Source organism: Nannobrachium achirus (assembly GCF_963921795.1).
Source record: "Nannobrachium achirus genome assembly, chromosome: 15".
NCBI classification, from domain to species: Eukaryota; Metazoa; Chordata; class Actinopteri; order Myctophiformes; family Myctophidae; genus Nannobrachium; species Nannobrachium achirus.
Genome location: NC_137822.1, coordinates 33,600,285 through 33,614,362, shown reverse-complemented (window position 1 = coordinate 33,614,362; position 14,078 = coordinate 33,600,285). Strand labels below are relative to the sequence as shown.

Genomic DNA, 14,078 nt, shown 5'->3' with positions numbered 1-14,078 from the left:
AACAGCCGGGGGTCAGACTACAGGGAGGAGTCTTGAAGAGGTGCTGCCTTAAGCCATACTGGCAATTATGGAATTAAGGTTCTACTTCATGGAGTCGGTTACTTTAGGGCAGGGGTCTTCAACGTTTTCAGGCCAAGGACCCCTTAGTTGAGAGATGAAGCAGGGACCCCCACAACCTTTCCCTAGATTCTATATAGTTTAGTTGTTTGACAGCACTATTGTCAGTGTATTTCGGATTCATGTCAATTTGTGTTTTCAGATATTTAACCACTTGAACCGTCAATACTTAATAAACTTTTACTTAGTCTGTTCTTCTGTCCACTCTACACCAAAGCTCTCAACACCTCACACCGCGAGGCGAGGCGTTGAGCTTGTAGATCTGCTATTTTTGTCTAAAGTTCTCACAATATGGACACTAGGGTTCAAGTGGTTAATGTAAAAAAGGAGAAAAAAAACACTTTCTATCGCTCAAAAGATTTGGAGGACCCCCTGTTGTAACTCTGAGGACCCCCTAGGGGTCCCAGACCCCCTGTTGAAGACCCATACTTTAGGGTGACAATGACAAAGATGGCTGAGACAGAAATTGTGCTGGGGCCAGAGCAAGAGTTATGTTGTGGGATACTACAGTTCAAGGGAAGGTCTTGCTCAGCTCAAGGACAGTCTGTAAAAGTTCAAGAATATACTGGGTGCAGACTCACATCAAATGTAAAAACTAAGACACAATCCGCACTTTCTTACTCCAGTCCTGTGCGCCCTTGCATCTGCACTGTGAGGGGGCACCCATGGACAGGGTTGCAGTCGATGTTCGTGGACCACGACCCCATACCAGCAGAGGGAACCTTCTACGTTCTGGTTGCCAATGAATTAGTCATAGTATGAAATGAGATAAAATGACATGAGTTATTAATATGTCAAATGATTTATTTCAGCACAGTTTAAAGGCAAGGAATACAATATAACATCTGTTAATATGTTTATGAAGTACACAACAAAGATATTGCAACATGAGATCATGTTAATGTTGGGTCTGATGGTGTCATCTTCCAGATCTCCTACTTGTACTGCTTCTTCTTCCTCAGGAGCGCATCTCGCAGAGCAATCTGAACGAGGATGACAGTTGACATGTTCTGGCAATCAAAGCAACATAACCAGCAGTATATTTCCAGAAGATAAAAGTGAAATGCAGAGAGTATACATTCTTGTTGATTTACCGTACCTGTTTATCTCTAAAGGAGCGCTTGCCCTTGGTCCGAACGCTCTGGCTGTATTTCATCATCCCAAAGTTCTTCTTCCTCTTCTTCTCCTTGTTGCTGGTGCTAGCAAACGGGTTCAGTTTGCTATGCTTCTTATGAAACTCCTTACGCTCCGTTCGCCCAGCCTGAGAAGATGGCAGGTCATTACATTCTGCTTACTACTGTACAGACAGACCAATCTCAAAAAAAGCATGCATGAGAATTAGGTCTGATCTACCTACAGTGTAAGTTGTTTTCGCCTAAGCCCAAAATAGGGACGCCAGGTTGAAAATTGTTAAAACGGTCATAAGGAAGATCCCTTACAGTAAAGTGACCTAATTATGCACTGAAGTGAATTATTGTACAAACTAGAAGCAGTGCTCTTCCGAGCACAGGTCTCCACCAGGCCGTGCATCCTGGTGGTGCTACTGTATAATAGGCCAATGTAAAAAGGGTGGCATATGTTCTTCACCTTAGATCTTTCATGGCAATCGGACGCTGCATGCATGATTTGAAGCATTGTGTTCCAAAAATGTGTTTTGCTAAAGTCTACCTGCTGGTGGCGCTATAACAGGCCAATGTGAAAAAGGTAGCATTTGTTCCTTGACCTAGTGGGAATATGTGTGGCAAATTTCACGGTAATCGCAAGCTGCGTTGATGATTTGAGGCATTTTGTTCAAAAACGGAGCAATCCTGCAAACTTTGGAAGCCAATATTAGCCAATCAGGATGGAATATGAAATATCAGACGGATCGGACTTGATCACAATATAGAGATACTGTGTACCCATTCGTGTGATTTTTGGATAAAATCTCAAGGAGTAATATTCAAAAATGTGTTTTACATAAGTCGGCCCAAAGGTGGCGCTATAAAAGGCTGATGTGAGAAATGCAGGGCAAAGGTTTATCCTTAGCCTCTAGGGAGTGCGCTTACAAAGTTTGAAACTGATCGGTGGAGTTATAGGTAAAACCACAAATCGGCCTGTTATAGCGCCACCATGAGGCTGATTTCAAAAATTTGAAGTGGTATTTCTTCCTCGACCTAGTGGGAACGTGTGTGCGCGATTTCATGATAATTGCACTTTGCGTTTGGGATTTGAGGCATTTTGTTCAAAACGGCTCAATCCTACACATTTTGGAAGCCAATCTTAGCCAATCAGGATGGAATATGCAAAATTGGACAGATCCGTGTCGATCACATGACTGTCGAGATACTTCCTACCGATTTGTAGGATTTTTGGACAAAATCTGTAAGAGTAGTGCACAGAAATGTGTTTTGCGAACATCGGCCACTAGGTGGCGCTAGAAAAGGCCTATTTGAAAAATTTAGGGCAGAGGTTCTAGATTGGCATCCAGGGAATGTGTGTGCTCACTTTGGCAGTGACCGGGCAAACAGCGACTGAGATTTGGTGCACACAAACTGCGAGGACGCACGGACGGACGGACGGACGCACGCACGGACGGACGAAGGGGAAAACATACTCTCCCCCATGCCTTCGACTGGTGGAGACAATAACAATAAGTACAAATATATATAGTTACCATTGCTGTTGCCAGTCTTGTTTCCTTGTCTGGTTTTGGTTTCTTGTGTAGTTTCTCAATATTCCTCAAAGTCAATATCTCGCCTCTGAAAAGTGGGAAAAAGTCGAAACAGGTTTAATGTAGACACACAATGCTCATTGCTCACCTATTAATATTAGGGAATTAAAATCTTAGTTAAAGCTGCAATCCCTAAGATTCATGTCCTAGCCGGGATTCAAACCACAGTCCCACTCATAAATGTTACTGCCATGTCTACTGCTAAGCTATAAGAGGAAATCTGGGAAGGCGAGTATTACTCTCTGACTTACATGCAATACCACTTGTCAACCAGTAGATGTCCTACCGGACACCAGGCTCTACATTTCTCAATAGAAGAGCAGGTAGACCACCACTGCAGTTGTGTTAGTATACCGTATGATACTGTATTAATATACTCTACCATACAGTTTGGTTCAATAGTTTTATTCACACACAACCACAAACCTGGATTGTAGCTTTAAGCAGCAGTTGGAAAGAGTAAACTGTGATCTCATACAATTTCTACTTTTTCCAAATAAGGGTTTCTTGAATATTTACAAAACAAATTATTCATAGCGCCAGGAGATCAAAATTCATGCCTCACACAGTTTATCTAAATGATAAACCCCACTAACCTGGCATCATCCTCGTCATCAAGGTCAACATTCTTCCTCTTCAGGCCCTTTCCTGGAGCATTGTTGACCTCCTTTGCCATCTGGGCCAGTCGGATCTTCTTAAAGTCATCCTGAGTGAGGAGCCTGCTGCCACTGACTGCTGCTGCTTTAGCCTTCCGTTCCTCAGCTGGTATGCTGTGGAGCTTCTCTGCCTAAAGCAAACAACAAAATGTCATCATCCTCTCAATCAACTATTAGTCCAGGTTGGAGCTCATACTGTCTAGTCGGCTTGTTCATTCTCACCATTTCTCCAGTGTCTTCATCAGAGGAGTGATGAACGTCCACCCATTCACCATCCTCATCCTCATCACCTATGCTGGCATCCTCCCAACCATCTGTTGGAAGTTAAAACAAAAAGCGGCTCTTTACGATGTTTATTACCCATTACCCATTCTCACACTGACAGCGGAGGAAACCATGCATGGCACCAATGAGCTCATCGGGTTCATGTCTGCGATCGAACGGGGAATCTCCCGATTCCCAAGCAGGGGCCAGTGTACTTCCTGAGCCACTGCTGCCTCATTTCTTCAGTGTGAAACAATAAATGCACTCAAAATAGATACATAATACATTATACTCTATGATTATAATATAGTATATCATAATACATATCATCACTTAACCAGGTGGCAGGGCCCAGGGCCAAAAAAGAAGACAGCTAGGTATAGTACATTCCCTGGTTCACCCATGGCCACTGTGGCCCCCCTAATGAACCAAACCTCCACAGCATAGAGACACTGACCCAGTGTCCAGCCTCAGCCATCCTCACAAGCTCTTTTCCATCACACCTCAAAACAATACAGTATATCATCTCTATCTACAGTATAAGTCACCAAATCAGTCTGTACCGGGGCATAACTCAGGAAGTGATAGAGGCTAGAGCAAACAGTTTCATAAGACCCCTTGAAAGGCAATTGGGGGGTGTCTACGGTTACTGAGAACCGAAAAAGCATGTATGCTGTGCGGTCTGAAGTCAGGTCTGAGGGGGAGACAGATTCTGGGCTTCCTGAAGGCCTAACTGACCTCAGCTTGGCTGATTGATGGACGGCGGGGTTTCCTTATAGCCAAATAGACCCTCAGCGTGGCTTAAATTTTGTGGGGGCTTCCTGATAGGCCAAACAGAGCCAGTAGTTAATTTAATATAATACAGTAGTATGATGAACAGCTCCATACCATCATCTTCCTGTCCTTCTTCCTTCTCCACTTCCAGGACCTCTGCTCCAGGGATGTAATCTTTAGCTTGCAGATGTCCATAGTCTTGGATTGTGGCTTCTGCTGATGACTCTGTTGGTCTCCCCTAGGCAACAAAGAGACCAGTTCGGTTTTGAGTCAGGATTAGAGTATGTGTGGGGGAGAGTGTAAAATAAAAACATTTTCCTCACCCGGTCTTTCTTTTGCAGCATCTGTGGGTTCAGGTTTCTGAAAAGCTGTATGAGTCCTCTGGCAGACATCATCACATCTAGAACAATACATGAATACATGGATTAAAGCAAAATAACATCTCACAACCGAAAATATTTGTATAGCCACATTCTAATGTGTGATTTGTGGAACATCTGTATTGTAATTGTATAGCAGACGTGAAGTCCACATGCCAGCTCTGACAGTGTGATAAAACTGGAACCTGAAACGGCTCCAAATGTTATGGAACTGATTCCCGGTTCCTCAATGTTGAATCAAGTTCCACCCGATTCCTCCAGTTCCGGATCCCAACCCTAATAATGCCAGTTATTGGACCACTCACTCTTGTCTTTGTGGTTCTTGTACAGCACCAGGTCACGTAGCAGCTCTTCAGTCATGGCCAGGGGACAACGAGCTACCACCTCCTTGATGGCATTGATGCTACACAGGTCATAATAACATGTCATAATGTTATAAGGATGGCATCAGGTGCACTTGTTAATCAGAACAGCTAATGTGTCTGCTTTCACTTCACATTTCAATGCATTCAATTAGAAGGTTATAATAAGACTCTGTTTGCAGTAGGGCTGTACCCTCATAGTTGAATAATTAGTCAGTTCTTACTTAGTACATCACAACTTAGTACGTTTTTTTTTATGCCTTTTATGAAAACAAATTATTTCTGGAAACATTATGAGCACATCTCCTGTAAAATCTAGATAGGACCCTTATGTTACAGTATATTATATCGGTCTATAGGCCAATGCACATTGTGAAATCAACTTTAGAACTTTAGTTCAGTTCTCTTATCGTATGCAGCAAACAATTTTCCGATTAAATTATCTAATTGATTAGTTGACAAATGTCGACTAAGAATTTCTTTAGTTGAAGACAGCCCTAGTTCATAGCACATTGATGACTGGTGACAATTAAAAACAGACCTACCCAACAGTCATCACCTCGCCAGAGTTCCTGTCTGTCACAAAGTTGTTGGCAATGGTCATGACCACAGGTCCGATGGTCTGCAGAAGTAGAAATTAATTCACAGCATTAGATTATAATGCTTATGTCAAGTGCACTTTGGTTAGTTGGACTTTCATATGCATCTACTGTATGTGTGTAAATACAGTACAATGTCCCATCATGTATATAAATTGATATTACTGTACCTCGGGAGGCACTAGCTGGTGGGTCGACTGGGCGGCACACAGGAGGATCTTGGTCACATCTGGCAAGGAAATACATTTGACAAATGTTTACACCTGCCGCTGCATTCACACTAGCGACAACAAAGCTTCAACATGACCAAGCGTAGTGAGCTGTAGTTGTTGCTCAAGCCACACTGCATAAATGAAGGGGTCAGGATTAAATAGCAAAAGGAACTGCTAACTGCCTAAGCCCTATAAAAAAATAAGATTTACAATTGACGATAAGTTGCAATGTGTATTGAGTTTAGATATACTACAGTATTTTTTGTTATTTTGGGAAAATGTTTGCCTGTAATAACCAACAGGTGGTTAACAGCGAGAATGAGTTTTCATTCCATTAACAGAATGGAGCAAGAATAGTCTTGAGAGCAGGGAGTGGAAATGCTGAAACAAAAGAATGTTTGTTTGATGCTTCACTGCATCGTTGAAGCACGGAAAAAAGGTGAGACAAGAATTTTTGGCGTGTCACACAGGCTTCATGACACTGGCTTCCTTTGAAAATGACTTGTAGCCTTGTCACCGCTAGTGTCAACACAGGATGAATGTACTGAAAGTATATTATTTATAATTACCTCTTTGATGGGGCTGGAGAAACCTCTGGATGAACGGGTAGTAATTGAAGAGGAAGAGCTGTAGAGGGGAAATAGCAATTGTCAATCTATACTATAATTTTGCGAATGTCTGAGTGAGTGAGTGAGTGTCTGTCTGTCTGTCTGTCTGTCTGTCTGTCTGTCTGTCTGTCTGTCTGTCTGTCTGTCTGTCTGAAACAGCGTTTCTCCTCAGTGGCTGGAGCAATTGATCTGAAATCGCATCACCATTAGCATATGAACACACCTGACATAACTGTGAAGCCCGTTTGTCACTTTCACAAATCGTATACTGTATATTAGCATTTTTATGGTGTATCTACTATCTATTCTGCATCTAGCATGAGGCACATCTATTCTGCATCTAGCATGAGGCAACATGTTTAACCAGCTCTCTCTGTGTGTGTGTGTGTGTGCTTGGGGGGGGGGGTGGTAGCCATTAAACGAAACGGGTATTTCTTACATTGATGCTCCTACATATTATCATGCAAGCACCAGTTAAAGTTACTTTCCATCCCTCAGATACTGTATGCACAGTGCACATCCCATAACCCACACACTGCACATCATTTTGGAGCTCATATCTTTGAACGGGTAAGGGCTAGTGTACATAATTATCATAATGTGTTCAGGTTGGTGCTAAATATGCAAGGAAGAAGTAGCTTCACAAGAAGACAACTGGGTGGCGATTCATCTGCCGAAATGGATAAACCGAAACATTTTGGCCTAGAAAATAACATTACAAATTCTTTGCTCGTTTTCTCAACCTTGTCAATATACTGTAACACTCAAGGAAATAATTAACAATATCCAGAGGTTTTTAATATTACACCCAAACCTGTACGCAATTATCCAATGTTTCATGTTTTCACACTTTTTTTCAATTATTATCAATGATTTTATTTCTTCAAAATATTGAATTTGCATTTTGAAACATGTTTCGCAGTGCATAGTAATATTGATGTTCAACTGTTAACACAAGATTGGATCCCTTTTGCTATTTAATTCATTCCTCTTAACTAGCCATTGGTCGTCAATTAAACAGAGCTTTAGATGATTTAACTGTAATTAATTTAAGGTAACAATTACTAGCGATAGGCCTAAACAACTCATTTATCACCTGTCCTTTTTACAACAGACAAACAGAAACTGATCACTTACACAATCATTATATCATTGTTATAGGTAAAGTAACTGGCTGATAGTTGCTGATAGTAACTTACCTCATGAATTCCAACCAATCTGGATATGAGCTCCATCAGCATAATTTTCACCTCAAATCGCTCTTTAGAGTCTTCCAACTGCTTTAGGAGTTTCTCTGAGAAATCTTAAAAAAAAATAATAATAATAATAAAAAAAGAAAAAACATTATTTTAGAGTCTTCCAACTGCTTTAGGAGTTTCTCTGAGAAATCTAAACACAAAAGCATTATTTTGAGGTAGGCTAGATGGTTCTCAACCTTTTCCGGCCGCGACCCCCAAAGTAATCATATTTTAACTGGGGATCCCCCACCCTGACGAGCACTAAGAGTTGAGGCATTACATTTTGTATAACACGGTTCTATTGTGAAAATAGCCTCGGCGTTGTGAGCATGTAGATCGGCTATTTTCACAATTTCTGCCTCTCAGATTTGACAATTTGGCCAATGTTTCATTTGTAATTTTAGAGGTATTAAAAAGTCCTCAAATTGTCACTTTAGAAATGTGCAGATACTTAAACCTTATGCTGGTTTGTTTACTGTTGAGTGAGAAACCAATGTTGCACATTAAATAAGTTAATCATCTTGACCCACAGGTTGAGAACCACTGAGCTAGATGTCAATTTTCGAGTGTGGAATGTGGATAAGTGTGAACATACAGTATACAAGTACCTTGAGGATCATGAATCAGGTGAATAGCAGAGAAATTGAATACTTCTGGTTTATTCTTCTTTTTCTTGTGTTTCTTTAAAAGGAATACATAAGCATATGGTAAAATACAAGTGTATGTTTTTGTATAGGCAAATACTGAAAACAGAAACGGACAAAGCTATGTTCAGACTGGCAGCCTACATCAGCTAAAATAACCCATGGAAACTGAATTCTACTAATCAGAATGACGGGCAGGATGACAGATCTCCTTCCTTCCATTGTTGTCTACATACAAAATATTGTATAATTTATATATTGTATAATTTTACAGAGTATAACTCTTGCATTACGTATGCCTAAGGTGTTACATTGTTACCACAGCAACCAAAGTAGCTGGGGAAACGATTTCTAAATACACAAATCTGACCTGTACACTAGCAAATAACATGGAGGACAGTCAGGCCTCCGTATCAGAAACGAGAAACAAATCCGATTTCCCTGCAGTCTGAACAAAGCCTAAGGTGTGAGTCATGTCTCAGTGCTGAATATCTGAGGTACCGTGAGGACTTTCATGGCGTTTTCCATTTTCTTCTTGTTCTTGGAGCTTTTCTTGCCCGTAGAGTACCTCACCATCAGATCTCTGGCCGTTGGTCCATCATCCTAGAGACGAGACAAGAGACAATAAAGATTAATCTTTTGCAAGCAGTAATGTTAACATTACTTTGATAATGACCACATTGTAGTGATGACTAGGACTGTTATGATTATGACATTGTACATGACAATTAATTGTCACTCAAATAATTGTACAACAATTTAATTGTATTTTTGTCGTTAACAATTACACTTCTGTTTGGCTTGTAGGCTTTGAGGTTGCACATGGCAGATATGACACATAACCTAAATATACAAAGAAACGACTGACATATTTGACAACGTTATACTTACGTTGTAATCTTGTAGATCTGCTATTTCCACAATTTTTGAAAATGTTTAAAGATTATGAACATTTTACAACATGGAAACGATTATGATGATTATGACAAAATAATTGTGATTATGTCAAATAATTGCAAGTAGAGGATTATGTAATAATTGTGACAGGCCTAGAGATGACTTGATGAATCATCAAAGTTACTTGCCTCTGACTCGTCGTCACTGTCTTTCTTCTCATCCTCATCTCTGCCCAGGAAGAACTTCAACCCTGCTACAAGGATCTGCACAGAAAGAGACACTGTGCATTCAGTCAAAGTTCTCATTCAGTAGAATAAGATAAGGAGTCAAGGGCTTGCTTTCATCACGATGACTTACCTTTGTTACCTTGGAGAAGCACGCTGTTGTGATAACATTAACTGTCTTGGCATCGTTCCTATAACATAGCACAACAATAAGTCATTCATTCATGTGTCTTCCTTGAGCACAACATCTTTACATACCTTAATGTGGTTTAACTGATTAAAAGCATCCATCATATACAGTATACGATATCATCAAATCAAAGAAAAAGATCCCGCAAACTGTCTTTATAATATTAAATAATAAAGAGCATATTTAGGTTCCAGTGTGTGGGACCTTTTTCTTTGATGTGACATCATAGATCCATTTCTGAACATTTGGACATCTCTTGGACACACCTCTGATTTAAAAAAATAGCAGACATAGTGATATACGAGCTTGTACAGCTTGTACAAAATCTTGAAAGTTTGAAAACCACTGGTTTAGAAGGCATTTGTATAATCTGCCTCGGGTATTATTGATAGTGAGCTAAATCCTGACTCACGATACAAGACATGCAGCTCACCATATGTTCCTTTTGTAGAGCTCCGCCATCACATCTAGAGAGAGCTTGGCTGCTATAGGGTTACTGTCTCTCAGCATGGTGTACATGAAATTCTGCAAAGTCTGGAACACATCCATAAATATATATATATCAGTTATAAATGAATGCACACTCAAAGTACATATATGCAAATGTAATATTTAGAAGCAGGGACCATGCAAACAACAACTTCAAGCCAGCCAGTATGCTAAATGTGTAACTACTGTTGTTATTTTTAATCATCAGCTTTCTTATTGTACTTATTTCTGCTACAATGTTGAGCACCCAAAACCAAAGACATTTCTTGGGTGTAGTCCTATATCAGATAAACCTCACAGTGATGTCAAAATACTGTACATGAGCACATTTGGAACAGTTACATAAAAGTTGTGGGCGTGTTTACTTACCGTGTTTACTTTGTTGTTTTTATGTTTTGCATTAATGTTTTTGATGTCTGATACAATGTGCGTGTATAATGTCTGTGGAGGCAAAGAAGATAAATCATTAATGGACAAAAAATGATAAAATAAATAAAATATAGTGGTAATTTTCCGATTGGAAATGGCTATGTATATTTTAGCACAAATATACCCCAGATTTACAATTATACATACCCCCAAATTACGATTATACAGGTACCCAAACTAATCATGCCATTAAAACGTAGCGCTCATTGTAATATTCTCGACAGAAGGGTTAATAAAAATACAGCTTTTCTATCCAGGGTTCAGGGCTTCCCTCACCTGTCTGAGCAGTTTGTCGTGACAGCGCAGCAGCTCAAAGAAGAGCTCCAGCAGGGCAGTGGGGTTTATCAGGTCCTTGTTCCGAAGAAGAATCAGCGCTTTGCAGAGGGTCTGACAGAGAAAGTGGAATACATAGACATTAGAAATGGGGCCCTGGGCACACTTGTAAAAGCTCTCCCCACCCAGCAGCAGCTACACTGACCTGCAGTCAACACCAAAGTAAATATTTGTGCACATGAATAGGCTACACAGAACACCAACAACATATTAACACAACCTGCATCTCAGGGGTTCCAAATGAATGCCGTTTTAAACCTGCAATATACTGTACCTTAACTGGTGGGTTAAACATGAACTTAAGGTATCATGACTCCTGAATGATGGTTTACTTTGTGTTCATCTACAAAGTAAATATTTAGGCTACTCCTTCACATTTCAGTAGTAATTGTAGGGCTCTGTTACTTACATGAATGACTAAGCCCTTTGACAAGAAATTTGACAAAGTCAATAACAGCGACAATTCTGATGCCAACATTGCAAAAGCTCTAGCTAGAGTCCCCAGGGCCTGACCCATGCAATAATACACCCTGGCCCTGATGAGGGTGAACATTTGCAGAACATAGCCAATCCACAAGCATTGACATGCATCACATGAGTTGTAGATCGCCATTTTCTGCAAATTGAATTGGTCTAAAGGGGGAAGAGAACAGAGCAACATGTACAGTGCCAACTCAGGTCTGTCTTACTATTACTATACTAAGTACAGAGGATCTAATGTGTGGGGTACTGGGGGATCATGTGTTGTCTCACCATCCGCAAGTCATGCTCCAACACTGTGTGATGATTCAACAGCAGTTCAGTCAGATCCTGAGGGAAGGTGGACAGCTGCTGCTGATAGCAGTGTGCAACCTGAGAAATAAAGGTGCATTACAATTTCTACAACCACTGTAATGGTTCATGTTACACTTATATATATATATATATATATATATATATATATATATATATATATATATATATATATATATAATGGGACAGATAGAAAGTCCACCACACCGATTCTAACAGTTTGTAATTGAATAGAACAAGGGTCTTAAACAGGGGGTCCTCCAAATAATCCAATCCTTTTTATATTAACAACTTGAACCTTAGTGTCCATATTCTGATCACTTTAAACAAAAATAGATGATCTACTAGCTCACAGCGCCTCGCAGCACAAAGCGTTGTGAGCTTGTAGATCGGCTATTTTTAGCAAAGAGCATTGATGTCGAGGGGGAAAAGAGCAGACTAAGTAGACCTACTGAGTAAAAGGTCAAGTATTGACGGTTCAAGTGGTTAAATAATATCCGAAAACACAAATGGACATGAATCCAAAATACACTGATGATTGTGCTGTCAAACAATTAAACTATATGGAATCTATGAACAGGTTGTGAGGGTCCCTGCTTCATCTCTCTCAACTAAGGGGTCCTTGGCCTGAAAACGTTGAAGACCCCTGGAATAAAGCCCAAAGCTTGTAATGCAACACTAGACGACTGATACCACTTTGATTCACGTTCTCTCTGGTACCCCAATCTACAACTGTTTATTGTAACATGGACCTGGACCCTTGCGGATCCAGTAGTTTACCACACACCTGTGCAAGGAACATAACCAGCTCTGACAGGACTTTGTTGGGCTTGCCTGGCTGTAACTTGAAGATCTGAACATTGGACTGGTAATGTCGATACTGTTGCAGAAACTGGAAAATTGAGAAGAGATCAAGATACAGATTTGGTCAAACCTGCCAACTAACAAAACCTTGTACAAATATAATTTCAGATTCAACTCAATTCGAACTCAATTATTATGGTACAGTAGTACAAAAGTGTGTGCGTAGCAAATCAAATGTATTTGCTAACACCATTAGCTACCCAACCGACTTGTTAGCTAATAAAAACCAACCTCTTCCGTGTATGACTGTGGATCCCTCTTAATAAGGTTCTGCAGCTGAGGCAGATTGTTTGGCAGTTTGTTGTTGTGTCGGCCTGACATGATTCAGGAAAAAGTTCCACGTGTATAATGTATATTTCAGCAAATCTCCTCAACTTTAAACTCCTCATGCGTGGCTCACAGGGAGGCTGCCATGTTGTTTTGGTGTGTACTCGTGTGTACTCTGCTCCAGCCTCCAAGTACGGAAAGTGAATATGGACAAACCAAACCGTGGCCGGCGACGAAGTTTGTTTACATGGTAGAATGTGGAAAGTAAATATATTCTACACACAATTTCAAAATTAACAGACGAATTAAACGTCATCACAACCCAATAGTTCAGATAATCAGAAAACACAAACACGTCCATTTAACGGGCCAACTTAAAACCCGGCCATATCTAATTTGCCTTGATTTCAAATTAATGAAACCAGCTGAATAAAGTTAATTTGACACCATTCTCCTACAGCCATCGCACATACAACGTCCATCAGAATAACACAAAAAATAAATATGTAATTATTTATTTGTATTTAAATGTCTGAAATCTGACTCTTGGTTGGAGGCTGTTCGCTTTATCTCAGTGGGCGTGTCACAGACCCCCGTCGGACTAGCGTCGCCTGGCGACGGGAATGTCGCTGACGTGTCAACAAAGCGCTCATTGGACGCGGTTTGTGTACGGCGTTTGTTGATGTGCGTCGTGTATAAATAAAGCCGGACCGCGGCGACAGAGCTCACTTGACTTCTACTTGATGGTGATGGTGGTGATTATGGAGAAGCACATCATGGAGAAAATCAGATATGAGAGAGAATTCATTCTCAGCTTGCAGTTCGTCTCAGCCAGCTTGATCAAACCTGATGACCTGCCAGTCAACAGGGATGTAATCCTGGACAAAGCTAACATGAAGCCTTTGGGAGTTTCCCAGAGGCATTGTGATGGCTTTGTACCAGTGGGAAAGCTGAACCCCAGGCGTCCACCAGGAGCCATGGACCGTGGCTCTGTTTTCAAGCCTTCTGCTGGAGACAAGCCCCGTC

General features: G+C 40.7%; 1 protein-coding gene across 1 annotated transcript; it reads right to left on the bottom strand.

The window, feature by feature from the left end:
• Positions 1-831: 831 nt before the first annotated feature.
• Positions 832-13,192, bottom strand: sdad1 (SDA1 domain containing 1). Its single transcript, XM_080743065.1, has 22 exons — positions 13,017-13,192; positions 12,709-12,813; positions 11,883-11,981; positions 11,073-11,183; positions 10,737-10,808; positions 10,312-10,412; positions 9,822-9,879; positions 9,653-9,727; positions 9,069-9,170; positions 8,532-8,604; positions 7,885-7,988; positions 6,647-6,704; positions 6,036-6,094; positions 5,812-5,888; positions 5,210-5,307; positions 4,848-4,924; positions 4,639-4,762; positions 3,709-3,800; positions 3,427-3,617; positions 2,774-2,858; positions 1,217-1,378; positions 832-1,100 (listed from the first exon to the last, which is right to left on the bottom strand). The coding sequence occupies exons 1-22, from the start codon at positions 13,104-13,106 to the stop codon at positions 1,053-1,055; spliced, it is 2,061 nt and encodes a 686-aa protein (XP_080599191.1). The 5' UTR covers positions 13,107-13,192; the 3' UTR covers positions 832-1,052.
• Between the last annotated feature and the right edge of the window lie 886 nt (positions 13,193-14,078).